This window comes from Neoarius graeffei, chromosome 12 (genome assembly GCF_027579695.1).
Source record: "Neoarius graeffei isolate fNeoGra1 chromosome 12, fNeoGra1.pri, whole genome shotgun sequence".
Taxonomy (NCBI): Eukaryota; Metazoa; Chordata; class Actinopteri; order Siluriformes; family Ariidae; genus Neoarius; species Neoarius graeffei.
Window position 1 is genome coordinate 25,620,927 of NC_083580.1, and position 13,874 is coordinate 25,634,800.

General features: G+C 41.8%; 1 protein-coding gene across 4 annotated transcripts in view; it reads right to left on the reverse strand.

The window, feature by feature from the left end:
• The window catches only part of ap3b1a (adaptor related protein complex 3 subunit beta 1a), a 286,193-nt gene that overhangs the window by 66,854 nt on the left and 205,465 nt on the right, over positions 1–13,874 (reverse strand). For all 4 annotated transcript variants that reach the window (XM_060935722.1, XM_060935721.1, XM_060935724.1 and 1 more), the window contains one exon: positions 3,241–3,469. In XM_060935722.1, the coding sequence (XP_060791705.1) occupies positions 3,241–3,469 (229 nt within the window). The remainder of the gene's footprint in view (positions 1–3,240; positions 3,470–13,874) is intronic.

The window sequence follows — 13,874 nt, forward strand, 5'->3', positions numbered from 1 at the left end:
TTGCCCCTGTCCCAACTTTGAGATGTGTTGCTGTCATGAAATTTCAAATGAGCCAATATTTGGCATGAAATTTCAAAATGTCTCACTTTCGACATTTGATTTGTTGTCTAAAGGGGTGTTCACACGGCACATAATATTTGCATCGATGCTGCACCGATGTATTTTGTTGCGATACATCTTACACCGGTGTAAATTTTGTGGAGCATTCACACGTCACAAACCTGCTTACTTGAGAGAAGCATGTTAGCACCGGTGTAGCCCCACTTGCGGTCACACGGCAGTTTCTGCGACCGTGCTATACGATAGTAATAACGCGGAAATGAAATACGCGCATGCGTGAAAATGTACTTCCTTTTCCCGGTTGTCATGGCATCACTAAGCACCAGGAAAACAACGTGGATGAAGACACCAGTGTTGCTAGATACTGCTGATGTTTTCCAGCCCAAAATATGTTAAAATCTGCCAAAATGCACTTAAAACCGCCCAATCTGGCAACACTGGAAGACACGCAGTTCTGTTGTTGATATTCGCCATTTTGGAAGCGCAAAATACCAGGATGCAAATTATGCAATGCCCGTATGTAATCAACTCTCCTCACGCGTAGCGAGTCTACCCCTGGAGCGTTCAGACGTCCCATTTTATAATCGGTGCTGCCCCGCAAAGTAGCATTTACTCCGGAGTAAATTTCTTAAACCACCTCCCGAGCAGGGTTAGATTTGCACTGGTTTAAGCAGCTTTCAGGGGCTACACCGGTATAACTTTGTACCGTGTGAACGCTCTACCGGGGCAGCCCCGGTGCAACACCGGAGTAAAAATTGCCGTGTGAACAACCCTTATGTTCTATTGTGAATAATCATTGCATTCCGTTTTTATTTACAATTTGTACTTTGTCCCAACTTTTTTGGAATCGGGGTTGTATCATTAATCAAAACGACAACGCCATCAGAGACAGCAGTACTCTAAACCTTAATTTGCATTAATGTAAAATATGATAAGCCTGTCTTCATCTTCAGTACCTTTACTAACAAGGCCACTGATGCTTTATATTAAATGAATTCCCCATAAAACTTAAGCCTTACACTATCCCATATTTTAACAAATCATCTAATCTGAGAACAGATCAGGGGTGAAAGTAAGCCGTTCCTGGCCGGTGTTCTGATAAACTGTCCTACACGTCAATGCGTCCTACAAAGCCCCACTGTGCATGCGCAGAGCACAAAACGTCATTTCTTGGCATTTGAACAGATTTTTGTCCTACATCAGCTGTGCTATAAACGGTGCAGATTAACGGCGTGCATTCAATCTTTACTACTTAATCTAACATGATGCTGATTTCTAACCATTGCGTGAGTCTTGCAATACATCCGAAATATCTCCCTGAAATATCGCTGTGTGTGTGCACGCACGCGCGTGAGAGAGCCTGGTGTGCGCGCGCGTGTGTGTGCCATTTGAGACATCCAAAATGTAATCAGTTTTTGTGATCAGTTTTGTAAGATTTGGTGCAAATCCGTAAACCTGTTCAAAACAAATAGTTGGCCATCTTGAAGTGTTCCAATAAAATGAAATCATTCAAAATTAGTTGTGGAAGTTTGTTTTCTGTGTGCTGTTGCGTCGCCAGACGAGGAGAACGGCTGGATGAATAGGAGAAAGGTAAAACTCAGTTATTTAACTCGAGTGGAGGTGGAGAAAATGAGTTTAATTCCAGAAATGGTGGACTGACACTAAGTGGAATGTTATGCTTCTCTGGGTTGGATGTGTTAAATGAAAGTAAGCTTTAAAAAAAAAAGTTACTGACTGAATGAAAACTGTATTGATGCTCCAATATGTTATGCCGTTTTATGTCTTGCAATAAAAATAACAACATTTAATTACATTACACTGTGTAAGTGAGACATTAATTGTTCAAGTTGCTGATACTTACAAACTATAAGTAAGGTGTAGATTCTGCAAGTAAACCTTACAATCAGGAATTAGGTACCCATTACACAGCTGAAAGTAAGAGAAACCCATTTAACACCAGTAAACACAACTTTGCTCCAAGTAACCTTTACTAGCTGGTATGAAGTAAACATTACTAGTTGGTTTTAAGCAACCTCAACATTCAAGTTCCAAGTAAGGATAACAAATATTTTCAGTGGAGATTACTTTTAAACGTAAAGATAACTTGAAAGAGAACAAGTTATCTTACTTCATTTATTTGAGGCAACGAGTTTCCACCTTTTTTTCAAGTAAGCTTAACTTCTTTTTTACAGTGAGTGTAATATATTCTGGTGGAGTCATTTGAATTGTCAAACCTTCCTACATTCATATGTTAATGTAAAGGCATATTCTGATGGTCATTGAGTTGTCAGAAAGTCCTGCATTCATATATTAAAGTAAAAGAATATTCTGACGAGGTCGTTTGAACTGTCAGAACGTCCTACTCCTATTTTAATGTAGAAGCATGTGTCAGAACACCCTACATTCATATATTGTAAAAACATATTCCGATGGTCATTTGAATAGTCAGAACGTCCTACTTACTGTAGAAGCATATTCTGACATGGTCATATGAGTTGTCAGAACGTCCTGCGGCATCATCTGAATTGTAAGAACGTCCTACACTCATATTTTAATGTAGAAGCATATTCTGAAGGGGTCTTTTGAACTGTCAGAACATCCTACATTCATTTATTAATGTAGAAGCATATTCTGATGGGGTCATATGAGTTGTGAGAACGTCCTGCGGCGTCATTTGAATTGTAATAGCGTCCTACACTCATTTTAATAGAGCAAATGGTACTTGTGAATAGTGACAAAAAAACAAACAAACAAACAAAAAAAAAACTTAATTCTACATATTCTGACAGGGTCAATTGAAGAGTCAGAGCGTCCTAGATTCATATGAATGTAAAAGCATATTCTGACGGAGTCGTTTGAATTGTCAGAACGTCCTACATTCATATGAATTCTGACAGGGTTGGTGGATGTTGTATCAATGTAGAAGCATGTTCTTTGCAGAGGGAAAAACCGCAAACTATGACTAAAAGTTAAAGTTGAATCACCCTGTAGGATTTCCTGCAATGTAGGACTGCTCGACAGACATGTCTGACATCCCCTCCTACCGTAGGATGCTTCGCGGATGTAGGACAGTTTATCAGAACACCGGCAAGAAATAAAAGTTACTTTCACCCCTGGAACAGATCCAATTAAAATCACCAATGCCATTTAGGTTAGATTGTGTTGCGCTGTTAATCTCACCAATTGGGCTGAAACAGTGGATTTTCTGACTGGTGGACACTGTCTCCATGATGTGGATGTTGTGTAGGACATGGTCACTGTGATTGCTCAGTGTCAGTTGGAGAGAAACCATGTGGTTGCCATAGATACATGGTTGCCGGGTAAAATGATAGTGAGCAGCCAAGCCTTTTCCAGTCATGCTGTGGAGCAGCTCATGAGAACGAACTGGAACAAACATTGGACTGGTGACCTACAGACAAACATGTACATGTTATAAATGTTACAGACACTTTGAAAATTTAAAAATTGCTACTGACAAGACCTAATGATCGTCTTGGACAAGACTAGAAGGTTAGTTATGGTCACCCAATGTATGGAGCAGTGATTGATTTTAAAATAATAAATAAATAAATAAATAAATAAATAAAAACCCACACCAGTCTTCTCTAAAGGGTGAACTGTGGTCTGGACCTGGACCAAGTGACTTTTAACAGGACCATGACACACTGATCTATCAATTCTTGTGAATTGATCATTTACTGAGCCTTTCTTCCCCAAAACCATAGGTGCAGAACAATCACACAAGTCTACTTTGTGGTCAAGTAAATGAATTAATGTTTACAGTCTATACTAACTGAAGACTGTCAATTATTTAGGCTGGACTGGATTTGGAGCAAACCTGTAGTAGAATCATTTTCAGCTAAACACTGTAGCAACAAATGTGCACAAAAGGCATTTTCACATTAAAACCCTTCACAACAAATGGCATGCAGAAAAGAACAAAAAAAAAGAAATAAAAAAAAAGGCAGAAAGAAAAAGATGACTGCATGGCTTTCTCCAAAATAGGAAAAGAAAATCAAACTCTCAAAAAAAAAAATGGACAGACCAATACAGTACATGTTCAATCTTTTCACAGGAAGTACTAAACCACTTTGCTCATATGTTCGAGCAATAATTTAAAAATAAATAAATAAAATTGATGCCGATTTCTGACGCTGAGCAGTGTCATGAGACAAAATACAGATCTTAGCAAACACATCAACAGCAGCCTGAGGTAAGAGCATGCAATGAACTGAGCTTAGTCACACAATCCAAGGCCCATTTCTCTTACTAAACAGGAAAAGCAGAGCTCTAGGTGGGGGGGAATGGAAAGTGGAATGGACACTGGACAAGATCGGCAACAGTGTTATTTGTACAACTGTTGAGAAAGTGTTAAAAAAAAAAAATAAAAAAAAAATATTCAAACCTGTTTAACTTTCAAAAAGAAGCATTTATTTATTTTGTTCAGAAGATTGTCATTAGCTTTTATCTGTGTTTCAGATATTCTTTTTTGTTATTTAAAATGTACAATAGATATTGTTGAAATGCTATGGAAATGTACATTATTTGATAGGTAAACATCATGTAGATGAATCTATTGAGGTTATAAATCCCACCACAATTTGGATATAGTTAAGTCTGGACCCATGTTGGGAGGAAATTTTAGTGATCAGATATCTTTGGATTTTAATTCAATATCCCTGCTATAAATTAAAGTGAGACGTCCCTTCAATTTCATAAAATCAGTGAAATTTAATTCCCTCTGAAATTTGGTCATTGTAATATGTTTATTTCTGTAACATCTCACAAAATAATCAGGCCATTCTGTGGCTGGGAAGTTATTTAAATTGAAGTGATTCCCTAGCAAACAATGTGCATGAAATCACTCGTTTCCCACAATCAAGCAGACAGAGGAAGTCTGTGTGCGCATGCGCAGGTTTACCTTTGACTGTGCACTGACCATTACATCATTCTGTCGCTAAACGAACAGCTGATCACACCAAGGTGCTCGCTGACCACCAATATTTATTAGTTTGGTCCTGTGTTTCCTTTCCTTCGCAACATATCTTTTCTTCTCACTTTCCGTTACTGTAGTCGGTCTTCCACATTTTCTCTCCTGTTTCAAATCTGTATCCCACAATGCCTTGTGCAAACAGGGAAAGCCCACCACGTAATGCATGATATAATATCTTGAACTGGGTCATGCTGAAGCAGGAAAAAACAGCAAGGAATTTAGGGCCATGTGAACCCAAATTCATTAATTGTTCTATTAAAATAAATAAATAAAAAAAAAGAATAAAATTGGAAGTCTGTGATTTGAATCCAGTAGCTTTCAGTACACTAAAAAAATAAATAAAAATAATAATAATTGGGTGTCAGGGAAAATTCTTATGACCTACACTTGAAAAATCAAAGGCAGTCTACCTTTAATAAACTCAAATATTTAAAAATATTACTTTTTAAAAATATTTCATTTTCCTTTTTGTGCTCAATTCATTTCCATATTTCGTTACTGAACCAGTTGTTTTTCTATGCGTGTTCATACGTTTTATTTCTTTATCCTTGGATTTCTTTATTTTTAAAATTCTGAATTTAAGTATTTAATCATTCTCCCCCCTTCCCAGATTCATGCACAGCAATCAAACCCAGAGCAGGAGAGGGCTTAAAAGTGCAGGGTTGCAGAGACAGGGTTGGCATTGTCATGACATGGAGAGGTTATTGCTTGCTGTGTTGACCATGATCAGATTGATTAGGATTTACTCGTGGAGATGTCAACGGGCTTTTCCACAAGATTTCTATGGTATGACGTGCAGTCAGAGCCATTGTTTATGTAAGAGAGATATTGAGCTGTGCATGCTTACGCATCCATGTGTTGCTTGTCTATACAGACCGTTTCTCTATATACAGTGTCTTGCAAAAAGTATTCATCCCCTTCGTATTTGTCCTGTTTCGTCACAAACTAGAATTAAAATGCATTTTGGGGTGGGGGTTAGCACCATTTGATTTACACAACATGCCTACCATTTTAAAGGTGAAAGCTTGCTTTATTGTGACAATAATTAAGACAAAAAAACAAAAATCTGGAGTCTGCATAGGTATTCGCCCCCTTTCATATGAAACCCCTAAATAAGAGCTGGTCCAACAAATTAATTTCATAAATCACAATTAGTTAAGATCCACCTGTGTGCAAAGTGCCACATGAGGTCTGTATAAATCAACCTGTTTTGGAAGGACCCTGACTCTAACACTAAGCAAGCAACATGAGAACCAAGGAGCACTCCAAACATGTCAGAGATAAAGTTATGGAGAAGTATAGATTAGGGCTAGGTTATAAAAAAAAATATCCCAAACTTTGAATATACCACAGAGCACCATTAAATCCATTATAGCAAAATGGAAAGAATATGGCACCATGACAAACCTGACAAAAGAAGGCCACCCACCAAAACTCAGACCAGGCAAGTAGGGCATTAATCGGAGATGTAACAAAGACACCAAAGATAACACTGAAGGAGCTGCAAAGGTCCACAGCAGAGATGGGAGTATCTGTCCATAAGATCACTAAGCCCTACACTCCACAGAGTGGGGCTTTATGGAAGAGTGGCCAGAAAAAAATTGCCTAAGAAAACATATCTGGAGTTTGTCCAACAGCATGTGGTAGACTCCCCAAACACATGAAAGGTTCTCTGGTCAAATGAGACTAAATTGATCTTTTTGGCCATCACGGGATATGCCATGTGCGGCGCAAACCCACCACCCCTGAGAACACCATTCCTACAGTGAAGCATGGTGGTGGCAGCATCATGCTGTGGGGATATTTTTCATCTGCAGGGACAGGAAAGCTGGTCAGGACTGAAGGAACACCTATGTGCACATCAGATTTCTGTTTTTTTATCTTTATTGTTTGTCACACAATAAAACAACAATTTTCGCCTTTAAAGGATATGGGACATGAAACATAAAAGCACGCTATATCAGTTTCTTTCCATTAAAAATATGAATTAATTGCATCAACAAATACAAAATCATCTATTAAATTCAGCAAAATCGTTATATTCGTGATGATTATATGGCATTTCTGCTCGACTTCCAATATGCATTTTTTGCAACCGGAAGAGCCGCTGTCACGTGATCATACGTCACAAAAACTTTCGGGCACAGCACAAGCGGGTAGATGAATGGAGAAGTGGATGACAAGAAAATTGTTTTTATAGTCTTTAAAGTACATTGGACATCATAGTGTATTGTGCTGCTTATGGTTGCAATAATTCCAATGGGAAATGCCCTGGAGTAAGTTTTTTTGCATTCCCCAAGGACCCGAAGCTGAGGAAAGTGTGGGCTCACCTGCGCATGCGCAGTAGGCTTCGCGCATGCGCAGTAGGCTTGGTAGGACAACTTTACAGAACACCTGTTGAAAAAAACTTTGCACCAACTGTTTCTCACAAACTGTATTCAGACCATTTCACTGAGGATTCTTTCAACATTAATACTCAGGTACTGAGCGATATTAATTCATGAAACAGGAAGCATAAGGATGAGAAAAAAAAAATTCAAATCGGGAAGCCACGCACATCTGCGCCAGGCTGCACAAATGCGCGCAGCTTCCCGACCCAAACCGCCTCTCTCTCATCCTTACACTTCATGCCTCATGCTCCATGAACCAACATCGCTTTTTTTTTTTTTAAATCGGATCTGCGCGATTCAGCCGTGAAAAAGGCGGCATCCGCCGAAAGGCGCACTGTTTGCATCCCTGCACGGAGGCCAGGAGACAGGGCAGGAATATTTTTGTTGATATGAGTGATCCGGTGCGATTTCGCGACCCCCCTGTTGAAGACCTCTGCGCTAAGCGACTGAAAGCCGAGGTAAGGATTAGTATTATAATTTTGGGTGTATCAATTATTGATTATCATAATTCTGACTCGTTTCGCCATTTTGAATGTTTTCATCTCGGACTCTGGAAGCATTGTATCTCAATCAATCTCGAAAAATATCAGCAAAAAAAAAACTAGCTTGCAACGGACTTTAGCTAGATCTATGATGAACTTTCAATGTATGATACAAAAATAATACTTCTTTCAACAGATCATTAGCCTTTGAGCAGAATTGTTTTTAACTTGCCAGGAAGTGTTATCGAGCCGACCGCTTTCAGTTTCATGGGGATTGAATGAACTCTCACTCTCAGAATCATCTGACCCGTCAGAGTAAAGACATGATCTATGTTCATGTGAATTTCCAGCTATCGGTTCGAATTGATAGGGTCTAACTTCACATCTCTGTGAAACATCGGGAATGTCACTGTCGATGGTGTCCATTTCGGTAACCTGTTTACATTAGATTCCCAAGCGCTGGCTCCTTGGAAAGTTTTTGTGACGTCATGGTCACGTGACCACCTAGCTCATTAACGAATCCTTGTTTTATGCTGATGTATAAAAAAACTTGAATAATGTGATGATTTTCACATTTTTGACGCCCTGCAGTGATTTAGATGGCATTTCTTATGTCCTTTATACATAATTATGCCCAGGTAAAAATCCATGTCCCATATCCTTTAAAGTGATAGGCATGTTGTGTAAATCAAATGGTGCTCACCCCCCAAAAATCCATTTCAATTCCAGCTTGTAATGTGACAAAACAGGACAAACACGAAGGGGGATGAATACCTTTGCAAGACACTGTAGTTTTACTTCACTAAATCATTTGTTAATTAGCAGTCTAAGCTTCATCCCAATGGGAAGCCTCAAGCCTATGCAAGATCCATTTTGCACCAATCATAATATAGTAGTGTGCTACCATGCAAGACTACAACAGTGCCACATTCGATACACTCAATTTTGGGAACGAATTGGCTGGGGATGGTTCAGTTAACAATGGAGTTGGGACGGTACCAACGAGTAAGGCAGCATGAGGTTTGCACAACTGTGGTAGCAGATAATCTTTTCCCACTTTTCAATAATCAATGACAAACTGTAAAGAGTGAGTTGCGTTTCCCCAATAAGAGAAACTGTGACCCAGAAAGCTGCAACAAAGTTTTTTTTTTTCCTTCATAAGTAGCATTCAGTCATGTATGTTAATTGTGTACATCTTGCTTTAAATGTCAGGTGGTGAATCTGCCAGACACCCCAGAAGTGTCCCCTTTCCCTTATAGAGAACACCTTTGAACCAGTCCAATCAACATGGGAAACCATTTCATGCATAGTCCACAAGGACTAACAATGCCACATCCCCAGCATGATGACCTCACTGTCACTCTACTCAAGGACCAAACACTTGACTAACACACACAGTGATGACCACCTGTACTCAGTAAGAGTAAATAAGAGGATAGGAGAGTAACCTTGACCATACATGGTCACACTACGTGCAGGTGTGTGAGAGATGGGGGCCGGAGTGTAGTTTGATTGAGCACCTTATTATGAATAAGCTAGAAGGAAGTGGTGTGATGGATGGCCACTCGTAGTCACCTTCACATTCTGACAAAAAGCTGCTGACAAACAAAAACACACATCCTCATGGTGGTGGTGGTGGGTGGCTGAAGTATATGAAAATCTATTTCTATATCTGCCTGTAATATAATTTAGCTGTACACAAGGCATTTCTATTTAGAGACAGAATTAAGATTTTATAGGTGGCTTCAGAGACTGAGCAATTGTGTACACACATCAATGTATTAAATGTTCTGTGGTATACCAGTATAATTCTAGAAAATTAAAAACAGTTTCAGGGTTCATCAAAACTAAAGGCAAATTGTCTTAAAATATTAAAAGTAGTGGAAGTACTATATGCACTTTTGTGGGGCCCTGGATAGTGGCATTCACACTATTCTACAGTATACCACAGTCATTGAGGGTTGTGTAAACGATCATGAAACAAATGTGCATTCCTGATGATCCAAAAGTAGTTATAAAACATTGAGACAAAGCAGCAACACCACAACCGTTATATGAATATTCTAAATGATGCCGTCAGAGCGGTAATGGGATTTCCGATTTGAGATGGACAGGGCTATATTGGGAGGAGGTGATGGGTCATTCCATGTACAAATCAGAATTAAGAATATGCTTACGTCATCTCCCCTTTTCCCACTCCACAAAAGCTGAAATCACTTCATTCTTATTTACTCCATTTATAGCACGATTCAACCTATGGTTTGCGACCCATCATGATGAAAGCTGACATGCCCACCCAGTTTTGATTGTACAGGAAAAAATGTTCTGAGTATTTAATTACAATAATTAAACTGTATTCAAGGATGTACATTTCCTTAACGAATCCTTAATTAATGCTGATTAATTTACAGATCTTTATTACAAAAATTTGAAAACATCTTAACAGGCTTGAGGAAAACAGAGCCTCTATGCATGCCTTCAGCTGGTAATCATAACCTAGCATGTTTGTCTGTACTCCCACATAATTTTAACCATTACATTTATATTCATACAACTGCTGCGTACCATACAATAAAATATCATTCTGTATTTAAGACCCAAGTGGACAGATCAAATATTTGAGAAACCAGGTTTAAGAAATGAAAATTTTTAAATGACCTGTGATCACTATTACTTGAATGCAATCAGCATACGATAGATGCATGCTTATATTCTCTGTGAACACACTGCACAGTGCAAACTGTGTGTACACATGCATGTGTGGTTTATATATTGTCCATGCCTCTGAGTGATGAGGCTCACAGTGGGCACACTACGAATGCAGCAGGGTCAGTGTTGGCTGATGGGTCTCGAAGGAACGAGTTATGACATGTCCCTCTTTGTGTGATGGGGTCAAACAGCTGGCAGGTTTTGACTAGTTGGCTTGTGCTTGCCTCCATCAGTTCAATTTCCCCAGGCTGATGCCTGTCTCCCTCAAGTTAATTATGAATGAAACACTATCAGAAACAAAGTATTCTTGAATGAATCCCAATGTCAAAATGTTATTTGAGAAAGAGGCAGACATCAGAGCTGACCCCTCATCCACCACTCCTCGCTGCATGCCTGGCCTCAAAAAAAAGCTGATAAGTACTGCTGAGAACACAGGCATGTGCATGCATGCACGCACACCAATTATTTTCCTTGGCAACACACATGGCTGGAACAGCATGAAAATTTAACTGCATGGTAACCATACAACACAATATGACCAGTTTTTGGCCCATATAAGAGACAATATTTAGAGCGGACAAGCTTATATTTATATTGGTGACCAGCTACTAATGACATTTTGTATGCAGGATTGTGTCTTGCTGATATTCCTTGTAATTCAGTTGTTACTGCTAAAAGGAATAAATCAATTGATTGAGCTAATTGAGACAGGTTTTGATGTTTTATAAATTGAAAAGGTGTGACCAATTTCCTTTTTTATTCCTCAATTGCAAACAGCAGCAGCTAAGAATTTTGGCAGAAAAAGAGAAGGTATATTTTTAGACTATTTGTATGATTTGAGTCTTTCATCATTTATACTGTAGCACTGATGAATTCTTTATTCTGAATGGCTGGAAGGTGTTGATTAATTTTCTACAGGGACATGGCTCTCACAAATCATGTGAGTGGATTGGGCAGCAGTCGAAGGCAGGGGCCTCGACGACCTGATCCCCGAACACAGCGGCTAGCTGTTGGGACATGGAATGTCACTTCGCTGGGGGGGGGGGGGCTGAGCTTGTGCGGGAGGTTGAAAGGTACCGGCTAGAGATAGTCGGGCTCACCTCCACGCACAGCTTGGGCTCCGGAACCCAGTTCCTCAAGAGGGGCTGGACTCTCCACTTCTCTGGAGTCGCCCACGGTGAGTGGCGGTGGGCTGGTGTGGGCTTGCTTATAGCTCCACAGCTCAGCCGCCATGTGATTGAGTTTACCCCAGTGAACGAGAGGGTCGCGCCTCTGCGCCTTCAGGTCGGGGAGAGGGCTCTTGCTGTTTGTGCCTACGGGCCGAATAGCAGTATAGAGTATCCAGCCTTCTTGGAGTCCCTGGGAGAGGTACTGATAGGTGCTCAGACTGGGGACTCTATTGTTCTACTGGGTGACTAACACTCATGTGGGCGACGACAGTGACACCTGGAGGGGCGTGATTGGGAGGAACGGCCTCCCCGATCTGAACCCAAGTGGTGCTTTGTTATTGGACTTCTGTGCTAGTCATGGTTTGTCCATAACAAACACCATGCTCGAGCATAGGGGTGTCCATAAGTGCACATGGCACCAGGACACCTTAGGTCGGAGGTCGATGATCGACTTTGTTGTCGTTTCATCTGATCTCCGGCCCTATGTTTTGGACACTGGTGAAGAGAGGGGCTGAGCTGTCAACTGATCACCACCTGGTGGTGTGTTGGATCAGCTGGCAGAGGAGGAAGCCGGACAGACCTGGCAGGCTCAAACGTATGGTGAGGGTCTGCTGGGAACATCCAGCCGAGCACTTTGTCAGGGAGGTCTTTAACTCCCGCCTCCGGGAGAGCTTCTCCCAGCTTCTGAAGGAGGTGGGGGACATTGAGTCTGAGTGGATCATGTTCTCTGCCTCCATTGTCGATGCGGCTGTTCGGAGCTGTGGCCGCAAGGTCTCCGGTGCCTGTCGTGGCGGCAACCCCCGAACCCGGTGGAGGACACCGGAAGTAAGGGACGCCGTCAAGCTGAAGGAGTCCTATCGGGCTATGTTGGCCTCCGGGACTCCTGAGGCAGCTAACGGGTATCGGCAGGCCAGGCGTGCCGCAGCTCGGGCAGCTACAGAGGCAAAAACTCGGAACTGTGAGGAGTTCGGTGAGGCCATGGAGGAGGACTATTGGTCGGCCTCGAGGAAATTCTGGCAAACCGTCCGGCGCCTCAGGAGGGGGAAGCAATACTCTGCCAACACTTTACAGTGCGGGTGGGGAGCTGTTGACCTCGACTGGGGATATTGTCGGGCGGTGGAAGGAATACTTCGAGGATCTCCTCAATCCCACAGTCACGTCTTCCATTGAGGAAGCGGAAGCTGATGACTCAAAGGTGGACTCGTCCATTACCCAAGCCGAAGTCACTGAGGTGGTTTGCAAGCTCCTCGGTGGCAAGGCACCAGGGTGGATGAAATCCGCCCTGAGTATCTCAAGCCTCTGGATGTTGTGGGGCTGTCTTGGCTGACACGCCTCTGCAACATTGCGTGGTGGTTGGGGACAGTGCCTCTGGAGTGGCAGACCGGGGTGGTGGTCCCTCTTTTTAAGAAAGGGGACCAGAGTGTGCGCTCCAATTATAGGGGAAAATCACACTTCTCAGCCTTCCTGGGAAGGTTTACTCCAGGGTACTGGAGAGGAGAATTTGGCCAATAGTCGAACCTCGGATCCAGGAGGAACAATGCGGTTTTCGTCCTGTCGTGGAACACTGGACCAGCTCTATACCCTTCATAGGGTGCTCGAGGGTTCATGGGGAGTTTGCCCAACCAGTCCACATGTGCTTTGTGGATCTGGAGAAGGCATTCAACCGTGTCCCTCGTGGTATCCTGTGTGGGGTGCTTTGGGAGTATGGGGTTCGGGGCTCTTTGCTAAGGGCTGCGGTCCCTGTACAAACGGAGCAGGAGTCTGGTTCGCATTGCCGGCAGTAAGTCAGACCTGTTCCCAGTGCATGTTGGACTCCGGCAAGGCTGCCCTTTGTCAACGGTTCTGTTCATAATTTTTATGGACAGAATTTCTAGGTGCAGCCAGGGGCAAGAGGGAATCCTGTTTGGGAACCACAGGATTTCATCTCTGCTTTTTGCGGATGTTGTTGTCCTGTTGGCTTCTTCAAACCAGGACCTTCAGCATGCACTGGGGTGGTTTGCAGTCGAGTGTGAAGCGGCTGGGATGAGAATCAGCACCTCCAAGTCCGAGGCCATGGTTCTCAACCGGAAAA